Source organism: Rhopilema esculentum, chromosome 11, assembly GCF_057945365.1.
Source record: "Rhopilema esculentum isolate cy_ngs chromosome 11, ASM5794536v1, whole genome shotgun sequence".
In the NCBI taxonomy this organism is placed as follows: domain Eukaryota; kingdom Metazoa; phylum Cnidaria; class Scyphozoa; order Rhizostomeae; family Rhizostomatidae; genus Rhopilema; species Rhopilema esculentum.
In genome coordinates, this window is record NC_142825.1 from 12829519 (window position 1) to 12855908 (window position 26390).

Genomic DNA, 26390 nt, shown 5'->3' on the forward strand with positions numbered 1-26390 from the left:
AGAAAATGTCTCTCTCTTCTTCTACATTATCACCCTCAGCTTCAAAGTAGCAAGAAAGCCATGATAAAATGATGCAAGCCGTCTTCGTTTATAAGCCGCTCTTGATTACAAACCACAGCAAATTGTGCCAGAAAAGAACGGTAGTTTATATGCCATGGCTTATTTTCAAATAAATCCGGTAGCGGAAAACAGTCTACGGGCTTTTCTCGGAATTACATGAATGGATGTTCATCCGTTCAAATTTTGATTGTGTTGACGCGCATGACGTCTTTCAAATAATTTCAATAGACATTCAAAATGTTTTGTCATGCAGCATGTATAATAGTCCAAATCCAAACCTGCTTACTGACAGTTAAAGGGATGGGAGTCAAACCTGCCAATTGAGATGTTTCTGAGATTTTATGCCTGCATTACTTTGACCTTATCACAGCTGAGCTATATCAGTGCAACATTACATAATGGTTTCTTTTTCACCTGGCTTGCGAATAACAGTGACCCGTCTTTCTATCCAATAAACAAAACATCGGACAAAGTCAAGGTAGGCCATATTATTTACTCGAGTCGTCGTAGTCGTGGTCTATAAGAATTGTCCCTTGGTAGCCACGTGTTGTATAAAGTGACATTTCCCTTAGTTTAATTATAAATTTTGTAGATATGCTTTCTTTCACTTCTCTGTTCTGGTTGTCAGGCCATCGAGAGGTTTCGAAGGCCCATGGTAAAGAAGGACGAGGCTCCCTTCGAGGGAAGCTAGCTGAAAAAATTTGCTTTCCCGCCTTCTAGATTAGCTTAAAATACAATTCAGAATATTTCTTGCAGTTATTTTCTTGCAGCTATTTCAGAATATTTCTTGCAGTTATTTTCAAATAGTTTCTTGCAAGAGGTTCCACTACCTTCTAGGTCTCGAGAGCCTTGGGCAATTTGCACCCACAGCTCCCCCGCCACTTTTGGCGACGCTTGTATCTTAATAATTACAAAATTACCTTTTTAACGCGCAAAATCAGGTCAGAATGGAACCTCCCTGATACAGGAAGGAAAGAAATAAACCCACCTACTTCTAAACAATCGAGAAATGAGGAGAGGCTTAGATAGGCAGGGAAACCAGGGTGACGTTTTGGCAACCCTCTTGCTTGCTCTATGTTTTAGAGATGCTTGTGATAGGTAGATCGTAATCAGCTGTTGGAGTTCATGTGACATGAAGGAGAATCTAAACGAAGCAAAATATTTATTTTGCCAATATTTTTTACTTATCAATGGTTTTTTAATTCTAGCTTTCAACAGGCATACACGTTACTGTGTGCCACGCCCATTTTTTCTGCCGATTCGCTGATTCAGCATATATTTTTGATGGCTGTAAATTTGAATATATGGTTCATACAAAGTTGAAAATTTGCTGCTTTTCTAATCTTACTAGAAGCTTCAATTGTGTAAAATATAAACAAAGCCCATGCCATGATGGTCACAACCCCTGGATGATTTGATATGAAGTGGCCCTGAATCTAAAACCAGATAAATGAATCTCTTTGATCTAAAAAGTGTACATTTATTTGAATCAAGACAAAAGTATCAACAAATTTGATAGTACGGCACTAGTGAAGCTAAACAAGAATATTGTCAGCTAATATGAACAGTTTTCTAGGCCCAGTACAAAGTAAGAGAAACAGAATGTTGTCAAGTAACATGAACCATTTTACTAAGAGATATCTTTTATAACAACACTCATTGCAAGATTCACAGAATCCGGCGGAGAGCCTATGCTGCGGTTCTTCCTTCTCACACATTTTACTATAAAGCGAGGGGCCCCACTCCAACTTGTATAACACAACTATTGCAAATCCTCCAGCATATTTCCAAAAATGACAACCAACTCAATTCTTTTTAACTTGAATCAAATTTGTTACTTATGAAATATCAGGCGTATTCGTAGGCAAAAACGGGTCCGAGTGCACAAACTCAAGAAACTTTCAAAGGACCTCACCCTATAGATCACTGTAAAGTGTCCCTAGAATGAAATCATATCTAAATGATCAATTTTTGCGATACTATAAGAATACTCTTGAAGCATTGTACAATATAACCATGTCAAAGATGTGCGTATTCAAAAGGTAGGGATTAAAATTCTCTCATACATGAAAAAGCGCACGAATTGGTCGAAGTAATACTGGACACTTTTAAATCCTATCACTTGCCAACACTGCCAGCCACCCCCTCTTGGCCATTGCGCTTTGCTTGCCTTTCCTTTCCTAGAATAATCAAGTTGTGTTTGCAGAAGACAATTAGTTTTCTTTTATGTTTGTTTCAAAAAATAAGTGAAGCATGTGCCTCATTGTGTTCATCATAGAAAGATGTGCCACATTGAAAGATGTGCCCCATTTTGTTCTTGAGCTCATAAGGTCACTTTCAGCTTAGGCCAACTCTGTTTTGATCTATGTTCTAACGTTTTATACTCGGCAGAGTGTCAGACGAGAAGCTTATGCTCGACTCAAAATGTTTGCTTTTTCGAAGCTATTTCAAATATATCTTTCAGCATCAATAGTGAGCTCGTTTTTTGTCTATATTTGTTCCAAAGTAATCTTATTCACCAATAACTCTTTCATAAAACGTGCTTCTAAAAATGCAGTCTCAGATTTTCCAACGTCAAGAAACAATCTAATCTGAAAAAAGCTTAGAGACTTTTGTAATTTGCAGCTTTAGTTCCCTCAGTCGCTCCTTGCGTTTCTTACTCGTCTTCCAAACACCATATTAGATTAATATTTTAGTGTGAATAACAAAGTTTAAGAAGTTTTTCACCGTCCATTGGTTAATTCACTTGGGTTGTTGCGATTATAACTTAAAATAAATCTACATTTGCAGGTTATTTTGAAATTTAGAAGTCGATGGAGTAGCCTGACAAATCCATGCCTTAATGTCCCACCGCCTGGTTTATGCTCCTCCTTAAGCGCATTGCCATTATATTTTTACTTTGGATCCACGGAAGCATCGCCTGGGAATTTCTATACCAAGTTGTTTGCGCAGTTTCAATGCCCATCCTATCCACATACAAAGGCAAGCTTAAATGGCTACAATGAAATTAGACTGATCATCCAGCGGAATTTCTTCTACAAGATAAGGTAAGCAATCTTAGAACACGTCAGGTTTCAAAATCTCTCTAAACCTAAAAACCAGACAATACTTTTCTGTATCCGTCTTTTTTCCCCCATTTTACTTCTCTAAGTCGCTGATACCAAGGGTAACCTGTCTACAGCAAAAGATAAAATCTTTCATAAATAAATCTATGAACAGCAAAATGGTAAAGAGGAAAGGCATAGAGAAGCAGTATTCATAACTGAAAAATTCTTGGGACTTGTGTAATTATTACTCAACTGTTAACAAAACCGGCATTATTGCAACCAGATAATGATAAAATAAACAGATAAGTGGCAACTGGCAATCTGTATATAACACACATAAATAGATGCATATTTCAGGGGTAGGCAACACAAATGTGTATTGAATCTGTTTTTGATGCTAGATATACTGGATGCTGTTGGAATCCAGCACTGATCAAGTATCCTAACTCTTTGGTGAATGTAGAAAGCCTGATTTCGTTTCCTCTGAATCGTCTTGGTGGATTGAATAGTCCAGTACAGCTTCGTTATTTTCCAAGATTTACCATTTTGCAAAACGAAATAAAGACTTTCCATTTACCTACCTATGACCCTGATGATGATGTTATCAATTGTCGCTGGGCGTACAGCTATAGTGAAGGCGGAGGTGTTTATAATGCACGTATTGGAGCTTTGGACCATGTAAGTATTTCAGTAATATCTTCTCAGAGCGTCTAAAGATGATAAAATGTTTAAAAATCTATATTATTATATTTAGCTTATATTGCATTTCTGTATCCATGTTACTTTACAAAAATACTATTGACTCATCAAAAATATTATTTATGGTGTCAAACCTTCTTTTTTCATAGGATAAACAGTGGAATCCCGATATAACGAACTCTGAAGGGAACCAGAAAATAGTTCATTAGTTCTTTCGGGAGTTCGTTAAAACGAGAGATAAGATTTTTTGGGGTCCTTTCGCAGTTCACGCCTAAAAAACCTGCGGTGGGCTTGTTTAGGCTATCTCTCGGGAAGGAGGGGGGGGGGGTAACTTAATAGGTTTGACGTACGGGGACGTGCCATTATTTAGGAGTACCTTTTTTCCAAAAAATGCGGAATCATGGGTACCAATTGAAGAAATATACAGAGCTATCGGTCCCAATTTCGGAAAACCAGCTAGCTAGGAACTTAGCAACATCATTAGACATGCAAAAATTATAAAAGTGACAAATGAACTTCGAAGATGAAAAATGTATGGAAAAATTCGTTATATCGAGGGTAATTATGACGAAGGGTTCGTAATAACGAGAGTTCGTTATGTCCGGGGTTCGTTGTACCGAGAGAATTTGTTTGTTAGGCAGAATCTAAGGAACCAGACATTTAGTTCGTTATACAAAGAAGTTCGTTGCATCCGGGGTTCCTTATATCGGGACTCCACTGTATAAAATATTTATTTAGTACGATATGCCATCAGCTAGATATGGAATGATAAAAATTTTGATAAAATTTTTTTACTATAAGGCACAAAAAACTTTGACAGAATCAGCTCCCAGTGTAAGTGCAGTTACAATGAAGCATATTATAAATCAGATATGTTTATATAAAATTAGATATAAAAGCCTATCAACAATTTGCAAATTCTTTACAACTAGCTTTTGCTTACAAAGACACCCTATATTCAGGTTTTTCTCTTGGTTTTAAGACATTAGAGCTGCTGTGTTGGCTTGGATTTTGTTCTTACGACCATGAGTTTACAAAGGAGCTTGGTACCCAAGGAACAAAAAATTTCTGATTTTCAATGTTTAACAGCATTTCTTACAGATAATTACAGGAGTAATGGTCCCTGTCGTTGCCACTATAAACATTTCTGTTTATAAGTATTTGTAACATGGACATATTTTAAAAAAATTTTCTTTTGTGAAATCTCCCCATAAACCATGAGCTGAGCAACCCTAATGAAACAAGAACCAAATGTGAATAACTTACTACTCTTCATATCTTCTAGAATTTGCCATTTGATATGAAATCCTACAGACTGAATAAATATGACTTCACAATGTTAAAAATGATTTTATAAATTTGGATATCTTCAGCAAAGCATGCTGATGTTCGACTACTTACTGTTTGATTTCAGGGCAACTGCAGTCTTACTGTGAATGGAGCATCGTACCAATCTGGCCGTTACGCTGTCGTTGTCATGTTGGAAGATTACAAGACTAATTCTTTGCACACTAAATACCACAGCGTTTCATTGCAGTTTTCTATAGATATCCTAAGTATGACCCTCTTTTTACTCACTACCATAAGATTATTGATAAAATTAAAACACTGAAATTTTGTTTTTTGTGACTCATGTTTGTTTTCAACAACGTAGTTTTATCGCATAATTGACCCACGAGTTTCCAAAACTGATTTAACAGGAAATTTTCTTCTGAAAGTTTACGGCCACAAGAGGACTTTAAATAAGCACCCTAACTAACCCTGTGATGATGCTTTTGCAGGAATTTGTATAAATTTAAAGCTCTTTTGAAGAGAAGGGCCGCAGGGAAAGTTGGCCAAAGTTTTCAACGTAATAAAGTGTCCTAAGCTTTTGTTGCCATTTCAAGATCACTAACAAACCAAACTCTGATATTTTTAATGCCTTTGCACTATCCCTCTAAGTCTTCACTTTTCACTGTCTTCACTTTCGGATATTGAAAAGCAGTGGAGGTAAGAAACAACCTTGTGGTTTACCAATGTAAAAACCCCTAACTCTGACTCTCTATTTGCTACTTGCACACGTACATTTAGAAAAGGCTGTAAATCCATCCTACTATTCTTTTGATCTACTTATCATTCGAATCTATTATGTTTTCTTCATTTGTTATATATTCCATACTATAATCCCCCTACTATATTTTTCGTATTTCGAACTATTTTGGCATTTGTCAGGTATCACTCAAAGTTTCATGACAACTAATGCTTCTCGAGACCATCTCCTTTCCCTGACTTCGTCTGGTAAGATTCAACAATTGTGTGAGCCAAAGGTCTTTTCCACTTTCTCTTCAGTGAAGCAAGCACACATATGGCAAATCATCTGGCCACACTTCATCTTCGTAAATACGCTGAAAAGCTATTTTATTGCCTTTTCCCTATTCTCATCCATTACCTGAATAACTCGCGGTTGTCATCTGCTACAGTAGTTTTTTCAATTTCAAAATCTTTCAAGACAGCTTTAGCTTCATCCTTGCTTTATTCTTGTCATTTGCCGTCTTCTTCAACATTTTCCCTATCCTCTACTGCAACTGACGCAACCAAGTCCCTCTTTTTGTATTCTCTATCCATATTTACTTTACATTGTCTGGCTCTGTCTAAAGTAATTTATCTGCACTCAAAATATAAACTGATTTTGTTTGTATCATTTATTTTGTATCATTTTGTAAAAATTTTTTACAATACATGTTTACGTCTACATCTTACTATAATTCCTAATTACTTTACAAAGTGTACAACACTACAGGGACGGGACCACAGGGAGCAAAAGACAATGGCTACCCTGTGGCCATTAACATAAAAAGTATATAACAGGTAGCAGCTAAATGAAACAATTACGGACACCTACAAATACTACTAATTACTGATAACTACTAGAACCCGTTTCACATTGGATGTTCGGTCAGCATATGAGAAGGATGCTGGAGAACAGGAACCACGGGTGACGGAACAAAAGACAGCAGTTACTGCAGCCACTGATCCCCCTCCAGAGTCCCCATTGCCCAGCAAACTGTACACACGCTATCAGGTTAAGGTTCAAGGTTCAACGATATCGATGGTCTGATATACTTCTGATTTGAGTTTCAATTTGGACAACTGATCGTAGCAATTTCGAAACTCCAGTGAGAAGATTTCCTGGCTGGATGTCAAATGCAGGGCAAATCAAAGGAATGCCCCGCATCCTCAATGCCATCATTTGTTGGGCACATAAACTGATTCATTGTTGGGGAAAATTATTGCTAAAAACAGATTGGTTTCACTAGTTACTTAAAAGGAAGAGAATTCTCGTTTTTTATCAAAAATTGTTAAATTTGCGAAAGTTTATTCTCGCGAAATATCCAGAGAGCATTGCTATTGTCCCTCTTGAAAACTTTGGCGACAGTGATAGTTTTTAACCATGTTTAATACTGTTTTCTTCATTTCCTTTGGTATAGAGCGTAATTATAATAGAAGGAGGCGTCTGTTAAATAGAAATGTTTTTCGCTCAAAGTTTGTGATTTTTACTAAAACAAAAAAGTTTATTCTCGCGAAAGACCCTCAGTCGCTCCTTTCGCGAAAGTTGGTGCCAAAAATTTCGCTTCCTCCTCAATTCCTAAATCTTTCTTCTCGCTAGACTTTCTTCCCTCAAAGTAAAAGTAGCAGCAAGGTGATATAAAGGCAGAAAAATAATAAAATTTAAGTCCTTTAGATTTATTAATTTATTTGGGACTATCTAATCAATAACCGCTTATGTATGTCTTGCTTTTAAATGTTTTTGACGCCGGTCAGAAAGCTTAAGTGCCCGCGATTAAGTTAAAAGTTTGTCCAATCAATAGATTATGATTTCATTTTGGGATAAAAGAACTCTGGTCGAAAGACGTAACTATAATGTCAGTTAAAAACTTTTTTATATGAGCATGACAATCCCATTCCTGCAGGCTATAAGTGCAGTTTCGCCTAATTGTGATCGATATTTACAAAGGAATTGTTATGATCATATTTTCTTTACAGGCCCCACACACGAACAAGAGTCTGAAGTGAATTGCACTTTAATAAATAAAATTTACGCTCCCTTGGGCCCAATGGTTGCTCGAGTACTGCCACCGCCTGCAGCTCCTGCAATGAGGCCTTATTCAAGTATTGATGGCTGCAAGAATTACCACAATCTCTCTTCGCATGACCGCTCCGTAGATCACAGTGATTGGAGCTCCTATAGATGTGATATGTTTTTGTATGGCTGGTATCGTTTCACAGGCCAATCCGGCACAACTCTGGTAAGCTCCTGTCCTGCTGGCTGGTCCAAATCAAGTTCTAGCTGTGGAACATTTTATAAGGGTTGGTTAAAAGATCAAGTTGCACCAAGCATCGAAGAAGGTGTTGTGAATAGAACAGTTTGTTTTTCTACACATGGGAGCTGCACATGCACGTTAAGAAGAGAAATAAAAATTAGGAACTGCGGAGGCTTTCTTGTTTATTATTTCGATGCAGTACCAACATGCAATGCAAGATATTGTGGAAAGCCAGGTACAAATTATTTTGATAACCTCAAATTGATTTTCCTTTATCAGAACTTCAGCATTTATTCAGGGAAGTCTTAGAAGCAATATATTTGCTTCAGCGTAAACAGAAGCCCGAATTTTCTTTTGTTTTATTGCATATTTGCACAATTAACTTAGAAACGTCATAATTTTAGCTAGGTTTACCTTTGGTAAACTGAAAAGCGCAAATCTATAGAACAAGTTAAAGAAATCTTGGTTTGATATTGTGTCATATTTCGAGCATACAGAATTACTTAAGGGCTATATATAGATAAGGTTAGCAAAAGATACATGTGCAAATGCAACAGGCTAGGACTGCTTCATACTTTTTAAATAGATGGAAGTTTAGTTTTTAAGTTGCAATATTCTTAATACATTATTTGAAAACATTTATGCAGATTTCTTATTAGCTTTACAAATATTCAGATAATGTAATAGAACCATGTTCAACCAATATGCTAAATTTTAATGATGTTTTAAGAAGCTAGGAATTCATCGACCACAATAGATGTTTGTTTGTGTCGTTTGATTGAACCGATATGCAGTTAAAGGAGTCATTTACCTGGCCAATAACGGCCTAAAAATATGCTTGCTTGACCTTCCTAGATCTTGGAGCGAAGGTTTATTGCAGTTCAAATTATATGCAAATTGAATTGGATGAATCTCGGTACAACATATCAAAATACTTATCAGTTACTCTAAGATCAACAAGTTGCAAAGTCTCAGCATCAAGTGCAAAAATTATCATTGGAACAAAACTCAATGCTTGTGACACAATCAAAAAAACCGTTGGAAGTCATTTCATATACGAAAACCAGCTGGTCCTAATGCCAAAGACATCTGGCATCATTTCTCGCGACCCTGACGTCTATATAACATTTTCCTGTGTGTTTGCGACTGACACTTTCATTTCGTCATCTGGTCATGACCTCGTAAAAGAGGTAAATGCAACAGAACGTAAGTTTTTGTTTTCTTTTAAGCTGCTAGTGCTCTCCATACATTGGGATTACTTAGTTAATTGTCATGTCCTTTTAAGATATTTTCATGCCAGTTTATGTAAGAAACGATTCACCTTCATTGCCTATATGGTGCATAGTTCAGTACCACACTACAGCAGAGACATTACTAGCAATGTACATCAATGTCATAGCAGTGTCATTACTAGCATTCCACAATCCTTTACAATAGCTGCACGTTCTGCTTAAGACGATGCAAGTCGATGCCATATAGGAAGAGCTGTACAGGCTATTTGGAGTTTTCAGTTCAGTTCAGTTTCATGTATTTTAAATTCACTCCATACAATTAATATATAATTTGCTATACTAACAAGTTACTGAACTACAATGAAAAATATTACAGAGAATTAATACATTGATACGGAAAATTAATACAATATTCAATACATAGGACTTGGATGAATCGTGTGGAGCAAATTACTTGAAGGAGGAGCTCTCTCAATAAGTAAATTAATCGCGGGGAGAGCCCTCCCTATCCTTCAATAAATTCGATTAAATGATTAAATGGAAATACAATAAAAATAAAACAGGAAAGTTCTAAGTTGCCACTCAGAGTTTCACGCTTAATGCGGTCATGAGGCAACTGAACAGTGTATTCTATAAACAATGTGGCAAAGTACCACGATCAACAATAAAGACTAAATCGGCAATAAGAACTAAAATCGACAACAAAAAATGAACTACAAAGAGCAAATCAAAAAACTAAAAGAGCTCAAGAATATTATATGTGGTCAATTGTCACGAAGATGTTGAAATTGCAAACTTAGCTGCCTGTGGTTTTTAGAAGAGCGACACCTTGCCGTTGCAGCAGATACAATTTTATATATCATTGGAGTATTTGTATTTGTATTTGTTGCTACCTAGCATCCGAAGGTAGTTTTTAGGACACTGAGAAGCTATGCTTATCGAGCAGTGTCCTGGTCCTTCCACTCGATGTGACCACACCTAGTGATTTCTACGCTTGGAATTACAGAGAACTAGCGACTCTCCCCACTCTGGGTGAAAGTTTGGTCTTGGGTCTGTAGTCAGCGCCTCTAACAACTGAGCCATCCTCGCACGATTACGCACATTAAGGACGATTACGAAGTTTGGTTTAAGTTATGGTTTCTTTTTAATTGCCTGATGTTCATGTCTTATTCCAGAGTTTGAGCTCATTTAGTTTTTATATTGGGCTAAGAGAAAAATATTTGCAAGTTCAGCACCAGTGACGATTCCAGGACAGACACCTTTTTATAAAAATTACATCTAGTTTAATCAATAAAAGAAACAGTAGGGGGAAATGCGTACTTTTTGGACAAACTCATCACCTAATGTCACTTTGCTCCTTTGGAAGATAAATACTTCTTTCAAGTTATCAGTTGCCTCACGTATCCACAACCCACCGTAACGTTTCCCCTTGTTTCTCTGTTCTTTTCTGAAGATATTTTTTCTTTTTTCTTTGTTCCAGCCGGTTTCGGTCAGTTCCAGCTGAATATCGACCTGCATATCAATAGCAAATTCAATCTGAAACACAAAAAGTTCCCTATTTCTGTTCAACTCACAGACCGTCTATATTTTGAAGTACGCTCTTCGGCTTCTAGTGACTATATGGTATTGGTTAGCAGCTGCTACTCCACGCGGGTCAAAGACGCAAGCCACGAGAAAAAGTACTTCTTTATCAAAGAAAGGTGAGTATTTTCAAAAAGCATGTTATAGTCCATGTTGTCAGTAACTTGAAATCAAAGGCATTATGACACAACATCCCAAAATCATTTTATATTTTTTGATGATCTTAGGTGCCCAATGAACAATAAGGTGCAGTTTCACTCAGGAACTAGAGGTCAGCAACGCTTCAGTTTACCAGCTTCTGCGTTGCTAGAGAGCAGTCCCAAGGCATATGTTCACTGCCTCGTTTTCCTCTGCTTTATGACCTCAACAGACAGTAGGTGTCAGTCTGGTTGTCAAGGAAACAATTTAAAACGCACCACTCGCAGTGTCAGTGAAAAGACACCAATCTATAGACCATCAACGGTATCTAATTATTATATGGTCGAAGTTGGAGCAATAGAAAAAGAGCGGGACCAGTCGAAAGGTATGTTTTTCGGATTCCTCCTTTTGCTAAAATTATAACAGGTTACTTATAAATTTTAACAGCTGACTCCGTTGGTGATTGTTCTTTAGGCTCGCGGCACTGATTGGTCAACTATACCGGTCTTGTGCTTGCGTTTTTCTGATTGGCCTATTTCGATCCACAATTAGGTATATCTTTTCATGGTGTTCTTTCCGACCCTTATTCTGACGTTTTATGCTCTGAGGAGTGTCAGACGAAAAAGCTTTAAGTATGTTGTAAAATGTTTGCTTTTTTCAAAGCCATTTCCAGATTCTGTATCGCAAAAAAAATGTTCATAATTAAATACATATTCTGCATTTTTTGTGCAAGTGCTCATTTGCAAGGTTTACGTTGAACTTCTCATGGGCGGACAAAATTCAATTTGGTTCAGCACCTGGACTTGTTTGATGCAACTCCCGTTTCAAACGTTGAACTTAACACATGCTTACCGGGCTTAAGTCTATGAATATTTTTAAAAGAAGTATTTCTGTCCGTCAAGAAATTTTTCGAAAAGGAACTGGTTATAACAGAATGGAAAGCTATCAATATAATTCTGCTTTTTTTGAAAAGATTGCAATATCCATTATTATTAAAACACGTTTTTACAAGAGACATTGCTTCCATAGCTTGGTAATTTTTTGCTAATGTTATTAAAAAGCAATACCTCAATTATCCACATCCAATGTTGTTATGCGGTATAAATTTAAATCCTGTCTAAAGTTGTTCAACTCAAACCCTAATAATTCAAGAACAATTGAAAAACAACCTAGCCTTGTAGTTTCACTGGTTTTTGTCTAAAAAGTATAAAAAATAAAAATAAGTGCATATGTTATCTACAATATCCATTATCTACAATACCAACGCTTGGTACACTCTTTTATATAAGAACCAGTAAATTTAAGTTCAGGCTGACTGTTCTTATTTTTTTCGAAAATCTGAGGTTGGATTTTTCTTGATTTGTTCTTAATTTAATAGGGTGTAAGCAGTGCGAGTGCTAGCTTTTTCGCTCTAGGGAGGTAGTCAGGCCTCATTTTCCAACAAAGTGAGTGAGACAGCCTTCATTTGCCGACAGGTTTGAATTTTCACCGAAAAAGCACAGATTTAAAATTGCATTTTGCAGAAGCTCAGCATCAGCTTGTTCTTAATTTGTTCTTAACTTTTGAACAATTTTGAGGCTCGTGCTCTTATAAAAATTAGAGTGTAATGATGATCAAGTTGTTATTACCTTCGTTAGCTAGGCAGGCTGTACATTTTTTAAACTTTTTCTCGGCCATCTTTTCTTGCTGGATGCACTTGACGCGACACAGAAAGTAAACAAATTGCTCGTTCTGCTCTGGGGCAGGACGACGGAATCTTTGAGAGATGAGTGAATTTGGTTCAGTGGCAATTCGGGTGGGCGCAATGGAAAATCAGCATTTGTTTACTTACAGGCTTAATCCTTTTTCTCTATGAGCAATAGAGATAAAGTGTGTTAGAAGTTCTTCCTGAAATCTTGTTTGGTGCATCTAGGGCCTTAGTTGAGGCCTGAAAATCTCTTGACCTGTTAAGCCGATTATCGTTGCTTTGCGGTTGTGGTCGCATGTCTCTTTTACAATATCGCATGGCACATCCATGTATCCAATGTACAGCCGTGTTTATTTAAACAGGCTTATTGATCTCAAAGCTTCAAGTGACTTGACCCGGATTACACTGTGGTTTACGGAGTGTACCTTGCAAGTGCGATCAGTAAAACCCCGTTTTCTCCGGACTTATAATTCGTCTACATACAGGTACGAAAAAGCTATTCTGTACCCAAGGAACCAATCGAATGGCTCAAAACTTTGCACACGGTCAGGACAGATGCCGGGTAAGCAAAGGGTGTCTCAAAATTTTTTTATTTCTCTGGTCCGTTTTTTATAGCCAAATACAGCTATTAGAAGGAAGAAAAGTTGTTTGCCAGTTTTTGAAAGGGTATAGTTTCAAGGGGAGGAGGAATTTGAAAAATCTGAGACAAAATTTAGTAGCTAAGGATCTGCGCTTTTTGCTGATATAAGTGATATAAGTGATTTTTTTACCTTAAACTCAAGGGTACAAAATAGCTTTTGAAGGTGGTACACTCATTTAAGCAATAAATTTGCCTGGAAAGTATCATTTTATAATATTTGCCAATTATTTTGATATGGTTGAAATCGCCACATTCTTGTGCATCGAATGATGTATAGTTTAATCTGATTCCGTTAATAGTTTTGCTTTTAGGGAGAGGAAACCAAATACCGTGTCAAAAACGTTTACCGTTTACCGTTTAAAATGAAGAAAGCGTCTTAAAGGCATTGAGTCATGTTAAATAGGCCTTCTATATAGGGGGTCATTTGGATTTGGCGTGATCGCTGCTGTTTCATGTGATATTTGCATCCGTTGTTGACAACTTGCTATTGATAGAAATTGTTTTGTCAATCAGTACCAGGTGAGTTCATGTGACCAGTTCCAGGTCAACCAATAGCATCGCAGTCATGAAAATCATGACTCAGCGGATTTTGGCACTTAGAGTATATCCAATCCATTTTATCATGACTCAATGCCTTTAAGTCTTCAGCTTCATGTCGATTTCAGCAGCACCAGGTGTAAACTTTTTTTGACACTTTCACTTTAGGCCATGATGCGACACCGAAAGCAGAGGCATTGATGTTTCTTATGTTGACAATAGCTTGGATTTTACTGTACGCAATGTAAGTCACGATCAATGAATGTCACGATCATCAAGCAATGCCACGCTGGTCTGAAAGGCGTTGTTGAGTGTCATATAGCTGAATTCCGTGACGGCAAATAAATAGATTTTGGTGTTATGGGGTGCTAACCTTAACGTCTTTTAACGATTGATATCTTTGAGACGCCAGGAATGCTTTCGTAGTTTAATTCTGGCCGTATCTTTATAGGATGATAAGAATAGACTTAGATGGTATTTATTTTCTTTTTGAATTGCTCAAAACCAAGAAGAGAAAGCTTAACTCTCCCTTAATATATCTCATTTATTGAATGAAAGCTGGCAAAAGACGTCACGTTTGTATAAAATTCATGCCTTTTATAGCACCATACCAAAGTAATTATACTTTAACAACGAACAGTTTTTAACACATTTTATTCTATGTCTTCAGATAGCGAGATCATTTCTTGTGGTATTGGCTAAATACAAAAAAGCTTGACTTTATTTTCCAAGAAATGATTTGATAAACAACTCTTTTCAAATCTGAAAGAATGTGTGCAGTTTAAGCTAGGCACGGAGTAAACAAATATTTTTAAAAGCAGGCGATGAAAGAAGATTTGGTTTTATAACGTGCAGTAATCTACATACATTAAATCGATAGTCTTCCATTTGCAAATATACATTAATGCTAGATGAATTTCAGTTTTTTGCTGAGCTGGCCTACAGTCAATGGTATTTCCTGATTTTCTTCCTTTGCGTGTGTTCTGATCAGGTTGAACAAATCATCCAAAAGGATGGTGCGGTCTTGGGCCAATAGCTTGCAGAGATGTGATATACCTGTTTAAAACAAAGAGAAAGATTGTGAATTGATATGAGCAAGAATATATAAGTAGCTCTATAAGTAGCTCTACCACAACACCCGGTTAACCAAGAATATATAAGTAGCTCTATCCACAACACCCGGTTATTGTCGACAGGTGGTTAACACGTGGTTAATATTGTTATTGTTGTCTACTGTCGCGAATGGTGTCTCCAATTTTTAGAGAAGAATCTTTCGGGGGAAGAACATTTCGAGTTTTTCGCGTTCCGGCCTGAAATCGTGAATGTTTGTTCAGTGAACACCTTCAATTACGAGATTCGCAAAAGTTTATTCTCGCAAAATATACAGATATTTTTTCCAGCTTAACTAAAATTTTTTGCCCCATTGTGCCCGTCCAAAATTTTCTAGGCCGACACAAGTTTCTGTCTAAAAAAGTTGGCCTCAGCAAAGTCTGTGCATCTGTGCTTTTATGGTGAAAACCAATATCGACTGTACACGAGCCCACGCAATTCTATATCGAGTCGATCCACTGTTGATATGCTTCAGCCTTCGTTGAATGCTTGTTTTCGGCATACCCTGGGTATATAGAGTGAGTCTAGTACCCAGGATAGATTTCTGCACTGAACGAGGTAGATGCTTCCAACAAAGATTAGACTAAGATCAGTGCAAAATTTAGGCGCATTAATGCAAAATTAGACTCGAAATTCCTTTATTTTGAACCAGGACCGATACCAACAGTGGTATATGGGGGAGGGGGGCATCATAACATTTCCGATGACATGTTTACTTCATTGGTAAATTGAATACTAAATGGAATACTATAATACAACATGATAGCAAGGAAGACAGGCTCCATGGCACAATAAAGCCAGAAGTCAGGTCTTTCCAACAAATAATCTTCTTCTCTTTTTTCATCGCTGCAAACATGTCTATAACCTCGTCATGATCGATTTCAGTGTTTCGGCAGAGACTCATGGCCTTCAGATTTGACAAAAGATCATTCCATGGATGATCAAAGGTAGTTCTATCAACTTTATTCGTCTAAACGAGCGCTCGGCACCAGCTGAAGACACTGGTAAACAAACAAAGATTTGAAGCAGCGTAGGGAGGTTTGGAAAAAAGGGGCAAAGCCGATTGGTCACCATAGATTTCAGGGTGCCCCTCGGTGACATCTTCTCTTATGTTTGTAACATTTCACAATGAATGATTTATAGAAAGGTTGGGAATCTTGAAATTCGTTGATAGTGTCTGCATAGGCGGACGGGGATGATAACGCCAAAAGTTTTAAGGATATACTTTCACACATGTGAGCTTCTTATATTAGTCAACAAAAAATTAAAATACAAATAATTTGAAAAATGTTACCTAATAACCATTTTTAAATCTTCACACATTTTCATTAAAATAAGCGAATTTCTTTCACGACAGCGACCAAATATATCGATTATTTTATCGATATCTTTTTGTGAACATTACTTGCACCATTTTCAGTAATTCACGCACTTTCTTGCTTACCTGCCTATTCTTGTGATTATTGAACAGTTTGTGTTCCATTTCTAGGAGGTCAGAAACTCATAATGTATTTGTAGAAGGAGCAAACCTTTATGATGATTTCTTCAAAAGTGTTAGCATTCACGCTTGCATTCCCTTATCACGGGCAAGTGGCGTAACACAGTTTAGGGCACCTTAATTCAGCGTTTTGCTTAAGATCTTTAAAGCTTAGCTCAAGTTCAAATAACTTTTGAAAACTTTGAAAGTTAATCAACTGAAGCTCTATCACTCGGTTCTCCCCAGCTCACGAGAAAATAATTCTAATTTTTATCTTTTTCTGTTGTGTTTGACATGCTCTACACCATTTAATGTGATCTTCTTCCTGTCCGTGAATAGAAGTCCTGTAGCAGTTTTTCGCTTAGGGGCCCAGATGCCTCCGTTACGCCAAATCACATAAAATTTGATAGTCACTATCACTAAATCGCGCATAGATTTCTTCCGAAACTTTATCCATTACATTGTACAAACAGTTGAACAGAGCTTTGCTTTCTAGATGGGTTTCAGGGTCTTTATCCTTGCAAAGAAAATAAGTGTCCTGTCCACTGCCTTCCCCCTCTGGCAAGCCCCGTGCGTTGCGCTTTGTCCCTATTAGCTTTATGACGGTTCATGTTCAACTTTTCTCTTGAAAGTGCATGTCTTTTGGTGTTGACTTCAATTAAATTGTAGCGACCTTGAACAACACCCAGTCCATTTCCAATTGACTTTCTTCCTTCAAAATTCAACTAATGGGCAGGGCAGTCTACATAGATGCTCAGCGGAAAACAGTCCTCCATTCGCTTTGCCAAGCACTTGGCTTTGCCACTCATTTTAGATTTTCGGAGCATTTGCCGACAAGTTTATACATACGCTTTTAAGCCGAATTCGTACAATTGCCAAAGACCGAGTTTTGTCAAATTTAGCAAAAAACTTTCTTTCGGACACCATTGCAAAAAATGACACAAACTGACATTTATTCGTGAAGACGAAAGTAAGATGTTTCATCAATCATGACAGCGTAATAGCCGCTTTATTTCACTTCTTCGACAATGATTTCAAGCACTAATTGGGCTGTTGCTGTTCTTGTCACTTTTTTGTGTTTTTTCACCCAAGAGATTTTTACCATATTCCATGACTTCCTAAAGCGCTCGTGATTACAACCACTTGATTTTGTCATCTCAGAGATTTTTAAGCATGTTCATAAAGTAGTTTTTCCTATCATTTTGTTTCTGGAGAATGCTCTTTCCCAAATTTTGCCCGAAAAAATCAGCTGCCTGAATCTAGGGGAGCTGAAGCCCCCCAGCCCCCTCCCCCCGTCCCGTACGCTTATGAGTGTCGGGAACATTGACATCCCTATAGTAGCATTTAGAATGCGCTTCTATATGAGGCCTTGCTTCTCCATCAAGGATAATTTTGGGGGTAAGATGTTCAAATTTTGAGAAAGATCTATCGAAATTTTGAAACGTTTGGCCCATTTCTGTTCAAATTCCATCGAAATAAAACAATCCTTTCCTAGTCGATTGCTTCATGCTTCCCACTGTAAAAGATTCGAAGATCGACAGAAAAAATCCCTGATTTTCTTTCAAAAGGAACCCTAAAGTGTTTCCTGACTAGTCAAGACAAAGGACCACTAAATAATTCCGCATACACTAACTTTAGCTATTTACAGCCAATGCAACATAAAATAATTGTTTAAAAGCAAAATTGCTAATAATGAAATATGGAAAGCCACGAAGCCTAATTCATTATATTCCAAGAACATAGCCTATGCTATTTAAACACCTCTGTCTCTTGTTTATCCATGGCAGTTAAACCCTCTCGAATTTTCTGCTAAGTTTTCAGAACCTAAGCGTAGCTGGTGTAATATTGGTAGGTTATCTGACTTTGCACGTAATATCTTTATTTATGGGCAGTTCAAAAATGTTATATTCACATCCAAAGCAGTGGCGGATCCAGACTACCGCCATTACCGCTCGAGCGGTAGTCAGATTATTCAAAAATTATAGAAACAAGGATCATTTTCATGTTTATCCTACTACTTTAATTAAACCATATTTAATTATTGAAAATATTTGATCGCGCTGCAAACCAAGCCTTTCTTCCCAGGAACATGCCTGAGGCCCCGTTCACAAGGGAACGCAATCGTTCCGTTCCATTTTTGTTCCAGTTTCTGGAACGAAAAGGTATACTGTTCACACGGTAACGGAACGATTGCGTATCGATTTTTGTTTATGTTCAGACGGGAACGCAATCGTTCTGTTCTGCAATTTGCGCGCCAAAATAAGCGAATGATTTTTAATGCGCATGTCCATAATGGAGATAGATTTCATCATTTCGATTTATCTCTGAGCTATCTCTGAATTTTTTAAACAATTTGAATAAATTGAGAATACAAAAGCGCCCGAAAATAAGCAAGCTCGTGGGAAAATTAAAGCCAACCCTAAAAGGAAGGAATTTCAATGTTTGCAGAATGGTGTTGAATCTTTTAAATGGACTAAGGGCGAGATTCAGCCAATGGTGTTTTTGAAATCCTCCATTTTCTTCGCTGAGTTTATTATTGTCACCTTTTCCTTCCCTCAACAACAACACAGACGCATGCGCCAAGGGCAAAGCTCTTATCGTTCCATTTTCTGGACCAGTTCTGCGCGTTCACACGGGAACGGAACGGAACGATTGCATACCGTTCCACTTTTCGTATCACTTATTTTATCGTTCCACTTTTTGGAACGGAACGATGTCGTTTGAAGCGTTCCCGTGTGAACACAACCCCTGAGCGTTCCGCTTTTCGGAACGGAAAAGAACGGAACGGAACGATTGCGTTCCCGTGTGAACGGGGCCTGAAATTTCCACAGAGACAGAAATATTTTTTAATCCCTTATCGCTATGGAAATTGCGTGCCAATTGCCGAGCCACATGTTTGCAAATAGAAGGCTAGCATGGGGGCATGATGAAATCATGGCTTGCTAGCTAGGGGGGTTGAGTCGGTTTAGAGCGGATTCGAGCTGCACTAAGCGGTAGTCAGCCTGCCTAAACCAATCAAATCGTCAGAAATCACTGCCAACCTGGGGGGGATGCATACAAATTTTGTTGACAACCAATGAACAACCGAGTTGACTACCGCTCAGATGGGGGTTGAGTAGTACTGCCGCTCAACACGGCTCAAACGTTACAGAAAGGTGGGGGATGCCTACATATTCTGCAAGTGGGCAAACTGTAACTTCAAAGCCGATGTGACCCATTATTTTGTACAATACACAATTATTCGTAGGAATATATTTTAAAAGAATATTAAGACTCAAATATTCTAAAATTTAAGAAGGCATCAGGATTAAAAGTCAGGCCCACAATATTCGCCAAAAGTATGATTCTTTGTTTAACAAAAGTTGCTCTCAATAATTGCAAATTTTATCTAGCTTTTTAAACTTGTAATTTTCATAAGTAATTGTCAGACTAAATGCGAGTTTTAGGCGACACTTCAAAATTCTGCCAAATGTATCTTTTTTCTAATTCTATGGTGTTCCTCGTCTAAATGCCGTAAAAATTTTTTAGAATATCCATCCTCAGAATATTGAGTAAGATTATTTATTTCTTCTCAAGCTTGTTGTAAGGATACATGAAATTTCAGTAAAGCACCGCTTGTCTCTTGAAAATGGGCTACATAAGAAATTATAGAAAGCAATAATCATTTTAAAAAACCGGGTGTGACCAAGAAATTGGTGTGGTCTAAAGGGAATGGTCAACCCTCTATCTCATTTCGGCGGTAGTCAGATTTTTGGCTGGATCCGCCACTGCAAAGTGCATTAAAGCATTAAAGCTTTCTTTCGTTTTAAACTAAATGATACAGGCTTCTTAGGAGGATGAATATTGTAATCTGTTTGAATCAGAGAAGAAATGTTGGAGAAGAGGTTTAAATTTGAAGAAATACTATTAACAAGAAATACTAAAATTGATTCTTTTGCTTTGATACTGTCACTAAATAATGAAAAAATTGTTAAAGGGGTTCACTATTGGTGACACAGGCGTTTTGCCTGTCTGGAAATGGCAAATTTCTGGCAGCTAAAAGGCCCAGAAGGGGGGGGGGGGTTACTCAAATATATTTAGGATAGGGGTGCTCAGGCCGTAGTAGAACCATCAATCAAAAAAATAATTTTTTTCACCATGCACAAGAAAGTTTGCAATTTCTCTCTAATTTTCTTTTTAAATTTTCTCATATTCAAGATCTGAAAAAGTAATTCAGAATTTCATGAACCCAAACAAGCAATTTTACAGATAAATAAACCAAAAAATAACTTTTGCTCCAATTCTAGACCCAAAAAAGAAATCTGAGCACTCCTATCCTAAAAATATATGAGTACAGCCCCTGGGTAAAAAGTGGTCAATGCCAATTCAGGGTTTTTTTAACAAACTTAATAGCGAGTGATTGCCTCTCCAGCCCCAGTGACGACCCATTGTGCTGAACAAAAGATTATAATACTCCTTTCAATATAAACAAAGGCTTACCCAAGCAGCTAATTTTTCTTCAAACAGGCTATGGGCAGTGGCGGCCTCAGCTATTGCAGCAGTGAGACCATCCACTTTTGCCTCATTTCAGTGCTTTGTACCTGGTTAATTTTCTTTAGAAAATATGAACTATCCCTACCTAGCACTTTTAACCCATTCTTAGAAGGAATATGTAGGCAATGTTTTGACAAAAATGGGGGTACCTCCCCCTATAACCCCCCTTGGTGCTGTCACAGACTATGGGCCAATCTAATTGAGGACATCGGATTTACCATTGTATAGAGCTGTTTTTAACAGGTTGGTTTTATGATAAATAGATTGATTCATGTAATTAATCTATATCATTCATATTTGTCACTGTCTTTTAACACAGTTATGTTTTAATAAAAATTACTTATGAGGTTGACCAGGGAAAAACTGAAATTTTCCTGCACTGGTTCCATTGCCAAACCTATGAAGAAGCCTTTAATATACAAAAATTGAGCACCTCAATGTAAAAGAGTATATAAGAATGAAATAAAAGAGAGGTTTATTAGTTCCAAAAAACAAAAATCATACTATTTTTGAAGAACAATTGTGTAATCTCATATTGGTGATTAAGTTTGTAAGAAGACATACCTGATGGCATTGTAAAAAAAGCACAAAAGTCAGCCTCTGATGGGTACTCAGCGTAGTTAAGAGACTGAATAGACCCGTCTCTCTTGGCTTTAGCATTCTTAGGAACAAATGAATAAAAGAACAACTTTGGTTTCCTTTTTAAGCTTGGACAGGACTTGAATGGGCCGTGGATGTCATCAATGTGAAGTTTATTTCCATCAAATCCATAAATTTCATTATGTTGCCCATCAGTCAAAATGAATATTACCAAGCAATTGAAGCGTGAAAGGTTTGAATTAGCCAACCCCTGAAATATTGACTGCATTTCGTTTGCAGTTTTATTTTCTGCCATTTCAACCTTAAATTTCATGCCACTAAATATAGTTTCCAGTGGTTGTGTTTCATGACCTATATTGTTTATTATCAAGCAATACCCTTGTTGTTCACTGTCCATTTCGTAGTAATCACTATCACTCCTCACAGTGAAATTAAGTTTCATTTTAAAACCCTTTTTTGAAAATCCATAATCAATTTTATCAGACTCATCATTTTCATCAACTTCATAGCACAATTTAGGATTTTCTTTTGGTGTCATGGCTTTTGTTTCTGAAGCATTCTCATTTAAAGCATGTGTTTCACAACTTTTTGCTTTGGATGCTTTCTTGCTCACTGTAAAAGCACTTGGTCCAAGCAGACTTATTGGGCTATAAACATCTTTCTTTACTGCAGGTTTTTCTCCTGAAATAACAACAGTTTAAATAGAGTCAAAAACAAACTTTTCAAAAAATTTTGGGTGACTTTACTGTAGCACCCACTTCTAAACAGGGGGTTTTAGGCAAAATTCTTCAAGGGCCAAATGTCAAAGAAAATTTGTTTGTATGAAAAGTCTTTATAGCACATACTAATAATAAAATATAGCTATGAATGTCACCCAAGTGTATTAGAACTAATCCACAAGAAATATCACAGTTACAACATTTGATCAGAGGAAAATTTATATATTACACTATTGTAGTAGGAATCTACAAGGTTTGGATACCTTTTTAGAATCAAAGCTGTTGAAAATAGCCAAAAGCTGTTTTAGAAGGGGCATAATTATCCCTATCCCTAACATAAAAAGATGTTAGAAGCAAAAATCATCAAGCCATTTTCAGGGTATGAGAAAATAATTCAGATACAGGCACAAGTGCTTATAAATAAAAGAAGGATATTAACAATAAAATTGCAAGGAGTGATATTTCAACAATAGCAACTGGATATGTTAACAGTCATCCAATGAAAAATTTCTCAGGACCCGAATCAATTTCAACAATCACTAATTTTTCATTAAGCTGTTCTTCATCAAGGTTGTCTTTGTCATGTCAGCTTATACTTAGCAGACAATTTAAAGAAATTGATAATGCAAGAAAAAAAACTGAAAAGTAATGTAATTGTTGTCAAAAGTGAAAATAGATTGCCATATCACTTTTTTCTTTTTGTTTTATTCATCCTACTTGCAAAAACCGTTAGATCAAGATCCACTTATAAGCGCATTATGGTAATAGAGTATGTTTTTTGCCTGTTTTTTCACATAATCTATTGTATGTGCTTGGGGCTCAATGAAGTGATAAGTGAACATGCCTTGGCTGGAAAACAAGTTTTCAGGAGCCGTTTTTTGATGGGATTGGGTAGATTGTTTTTAGGGAGTGCTAGCTGATGTGCTGACAGGGGGCTGACAGCAATTTGACATATATATGATTATATATGTCTGTGCAATATTACAGAATATAGCTAAGATATTAAACACGATTGTATTGGGAAAAATAATGAGTTTATTTACGACATTTTTAGCATAGCCCATTATCAAGTCAACAGGCTTTGCTCAAAATGTTGTTGATAAATTTGTTATTCATATGCCCTTAAAACCACACTGGAAACTTTTCTCTTGCGGCAGACAAGATAATTTTGAAAATTTGTGACTGCACACCTGAAATCAACAAATTTAGAAAAAAAAATTTAGAAAGTGTTAATAATGGAAAATATTATTAACTAGGGACTTTTCATGGCCAATAAGCCAAAGTTCATGTATGGTAAATTTGAGTGTGCGGGCAATATATTGCAGGAACACAACAAAGTTTCCAGTCTGGACTATAAAATATGCGAATCAAGGAGCTTCAATTTTATTCTATCTTTGTGTTTTGCTGGTTACTTTCTATAAAACTTGGGGTCTAGGTGGGATAATTCTAACCTGTGGAAAGCTTTTGTTGTTGTTGGCAGTCAGAACAGGGGTTATAAAATGAATTGCCAGGAACAAGGAAACAACAAAGATACATTAACCTTTCTTGTCATTGCCATGAGATGCATAAGTAGATTCCTCCCTCCCTTCAAGGAACCGATCAACTTTTCCAGATAAATCATGTCTTCTTATATCCTTTAAGATTCCTGATAGATAAGCCAGTCCACTACGGTTAAATGAAATCAATCCATGCTTATGAAAAGCCTCCATCAGTTGACCTCCATTGCTGATTCTTTCACATACACTCTCTGAAAAGAAATCAGCTTAAATAAGCTGATGCAAAACAAATTGATACAAATTAATGCTTATGGAGAAGTAATGCTCTTAGCTCTTCCTCATAAGCAAAATGTAGAAGTTGTGGTTTCTTCCTCGATAGAATGCAAGAATACAAAAAAACAATATTGAATAATATGCTTACAAAAACAGAATCATTAAAACAGTTACACGTTACTGCGGAGTCGAGTTGAATAGGGGAGGGGTAGTTTGTCGCCAATACACTTAAGACAAAATTTGAACATATCACAAACACACGTCAAGTCGACTTGCCTAGCAGTAGCAGCAGACGCGTAAAAAATAATCAATAAAATCACCTGGAAGGTCACTTAAAAACATTGAGTCAGCCAAATTTTTCGAAGTCAAATTGATGCTAATATCATAAATAAGTTTTTTATAAGCCTTGTCGTTATTCTTGTAATTGGGTACCGCTCCGTCTTTGCTCGCCATTTTGTTCTGTGTCTGGGTCTTAAGAACTTCCCCTTTCACATTCATCGATTCGGGGAAATTTGCCTGCCTCCTACACAGAAGCAGTTACGATGGCTCAGAGGCTATTTTATAGACTTCTCATCTTTTCAGTTTATTTTTTATCTAAGTGTTACATTTTTAGAGGAAAGATTAAGAAAATGATTTCTTCTGTAGTAATTAATTTGATTAGTAAATTTTGTAAATTAGGTATGGTACTTTAGAATGTCTTTTTAAAGGAGAAGACCGGAAAGAAGAAGCGGACCGGCTTTCCGGTGTAATATGCGTTTTGGGACTCTACGCAAAAGTGTAACATTGAGAAACGCAATGTGTTTTAAATCATGTGATTTCATCTTAGTGCGAAATTATGACACGTTATAATTAACAAATTGAACACAATGCTTTTTAAGTTTAAAATTTCACACTTTTCAATAAATAAAATTTTGGAGTCGCCATTAATATTGTACTTCTTTGCATTAATATTGTTCTTGGGAAATCACCGCCCCGCTTCTTGTTAGTACCCTCTTAGTAGAAGTAGTTCGATTGTTCTTTACATTCCAAACAATATGAACCAGAACCTTCGTGTACCGGGACCCAGGGGCGAAACTACTGGGGGGGTATGGGGGGTGCTGCACCCCCCCAATCTTCAAAAAAGCAGATTTTGTTGGGCAAATTTATGGCTGCCAGTGTATCTGTCGGGCAAATCTGGAAATTTTCTTTAGGTCGCACTTTTATTGCTACTTTTTGCCCTAGGTTGGTTTTTTAATCCATGGTCTTTTCCCCCATCTTTTTTTCAATCTCCTCCCAGTTGGGAAAACAAAACAGAAACGAGGCAAGGAACAGCAACATATATACATTTCTGTCTTTCGTCCGTCCACCGATCAGCGCTTTCGTCTGGAGCTCAACGCGCACATGTTTAGCTTCGCCTCGAGATGAAGTCTGAAGTATTGATCGACAGCAAAAGTATAGACGGAAAGTAAAGTGTGTTTGATGCGAGAAGGAAATGAACACTGTGTATACCCCTCCCCCCTACTTTTTGCAAAACAAGTGAGCTTTTTTCAAAATCTTTTGTTGTGATTTCTAAATTTTCCATCATGCCTCGGAGCTTGGAGACAGTTAGAAGCATCATGAATCAAAGCATGAAGGATATACCATCTCGGAATACAGGGACGAAAACAAGTTGCTAATTTTGGGGGGGGGGGGCGTGGAAGGATGAAAATTCCAATCTAAGTAAGAAATTTTTTCATTTGATCAGTAAATCTACTATACCTACTAAATTGTATTTGTAAATAGCCCGAACACCATAGTTCTATTTTCTTTATAATTACCAAAACTTTACTCAATAATTAGCCTAAAGCATAAAAGCCTAAATCTCTAAATTTTGATTAACATGAAACAGACATTTAAACTTACAGTAAGATTTATACAATATTTAAGCAAAACCAGTATTAGATATATTTAATGATTAGTAGTATTCTTTCAGATCAATTGATCAATTTTATCTAAAATACATTTTTTCACGATGTAGAACCACCAAGAACTTGAGCCTTTAATTTTTGTTCTTGATCGAAGAAAACTACTAACAATTTTCAGTGGGCCAAATGCCTTTTCATTCTTTACAATTGAAATGATGATTTGAGAACAAACTTGTGCATATGCCTGATTCGAAAGATGAAACACTCTTCTTTGATCAAATACTTCTACTGCAGTTTTGCAATGTGTTCTTGCTTTACAGCAGTTTTGTCATAGGAATTTATGATAAGGGTCAAGGGCGTTAACAAATAACAGGGGG

At 36.9% G+C, this 26390-nt stretch overlaps 2 protein-coding genes across 3 annotated transcripts; one reads left to right on the plus strand and one right to left on the minus strand.

Moving 5' to 3' along the window:
* The first annotated feature begins 314 nt into the window (after window positions 1-314).
* On the plus strand, window positions 315-24108 carry LOC135693371 (pancreatic secretory granule membrane major glycoprotein GP2). 2 transcript variants are annotated; one of them, XM_065211827.2, is made up of 9 exons: window positions 317-538; window positions 2851-3107; window positions 3509-3785; window positions 5221-5362; window positions 7830-8342; window positions 8963-9313; window positions 10820-11039; window positions 11148-11443; window positions 14091-24108. In XM_065211827.2, the coding sequence occupies exons 1-9, from the start codon at window positions 386-388 to the stop codon at window positions 14168-14170; spliced, it is 2289 nt and encodes a 762-aa protein (XP_065067899.2). In that variant the 5' UTR covers window positions 317-385; the 3' UTR covers window positions 14171-24108. The 2 variants fall into 2 exon arrangements, with proteins under 2 accessions (XP_065067900.2, XP_065067899.2); XM_065211828.2 differs by lacking the exon at window positions 8963-9313 and having other exon boundaries at window positions 315-538.
* Window positions 14729-24638, minus strand: LOC135693373 (uncharacterized). The gene is made up of 4 exons (XM_065211829.2): window positions 24451-24638; window positions 23902-24108; window positions 21607-22323; window positions 14729-14978 (listed from the first exon to the last, which is right to left on the minus strand). The coding sequence occupies exons 1-4, from the start codon at window positions 24626-24628 to the stop codon at window positions 14830-14832; spliced, it is 1251 nt and encodes a 416-aa protein (XP_065067901.2). The 5' UTR covers window positions 24629-24638; the 3' UTR covers window positions 14729-14829.
* Between the last annotated feature and the right edge of the window lie 1752 nt (window positions 24639-26390).

Excerpts from the sequence above, each read along its gene's own strand:
- LOC135693371 (XM_065211827.2), top strand. The coding sequence starts at position 386 with ATGTTTCTGAGATTTTATGCCTGCATTACTTTGACCTTATCACAGCTG. Across the intron at positions 539-2,850 it reads AAACATCGGACAAAGTCAAG|GTTATTTTGAAATTTAGAAG; the intron begins GTAGGCCATATT and ends CTACATTTGCAG. Across the intron at positions 11,444-14,090 it reads AGAGCGGGACCAGTCGAAAG|GCCATGATGCGACACCGAAA; the intron begins GTATGTTTTTCG and ends CTTTCACTTTAG.
- LOC135693373 (XM_065211829.2), bottom strand. The coding sequence starts at position 24,628 with ATGAATGTGAAAGGGGAAGTTCTTAAGACCCAGACACAGAACAAAATG. Across the intron at positions 22,324-23,901 it reads TCATGGCAATGACAAGAAAG|GAGAAAAACCTGCAGTAAAG; the intron begins GTTAATGTATCT and ends TTGTTATTTCAG. Across the intron at positions 14,979-21,606 it reads TTTTTTTACAATGCCATCAG|GTATATCACATCTCTGCAAG; the intron begins GTATGTCTTCTT and ends TGTTTTAAACAG.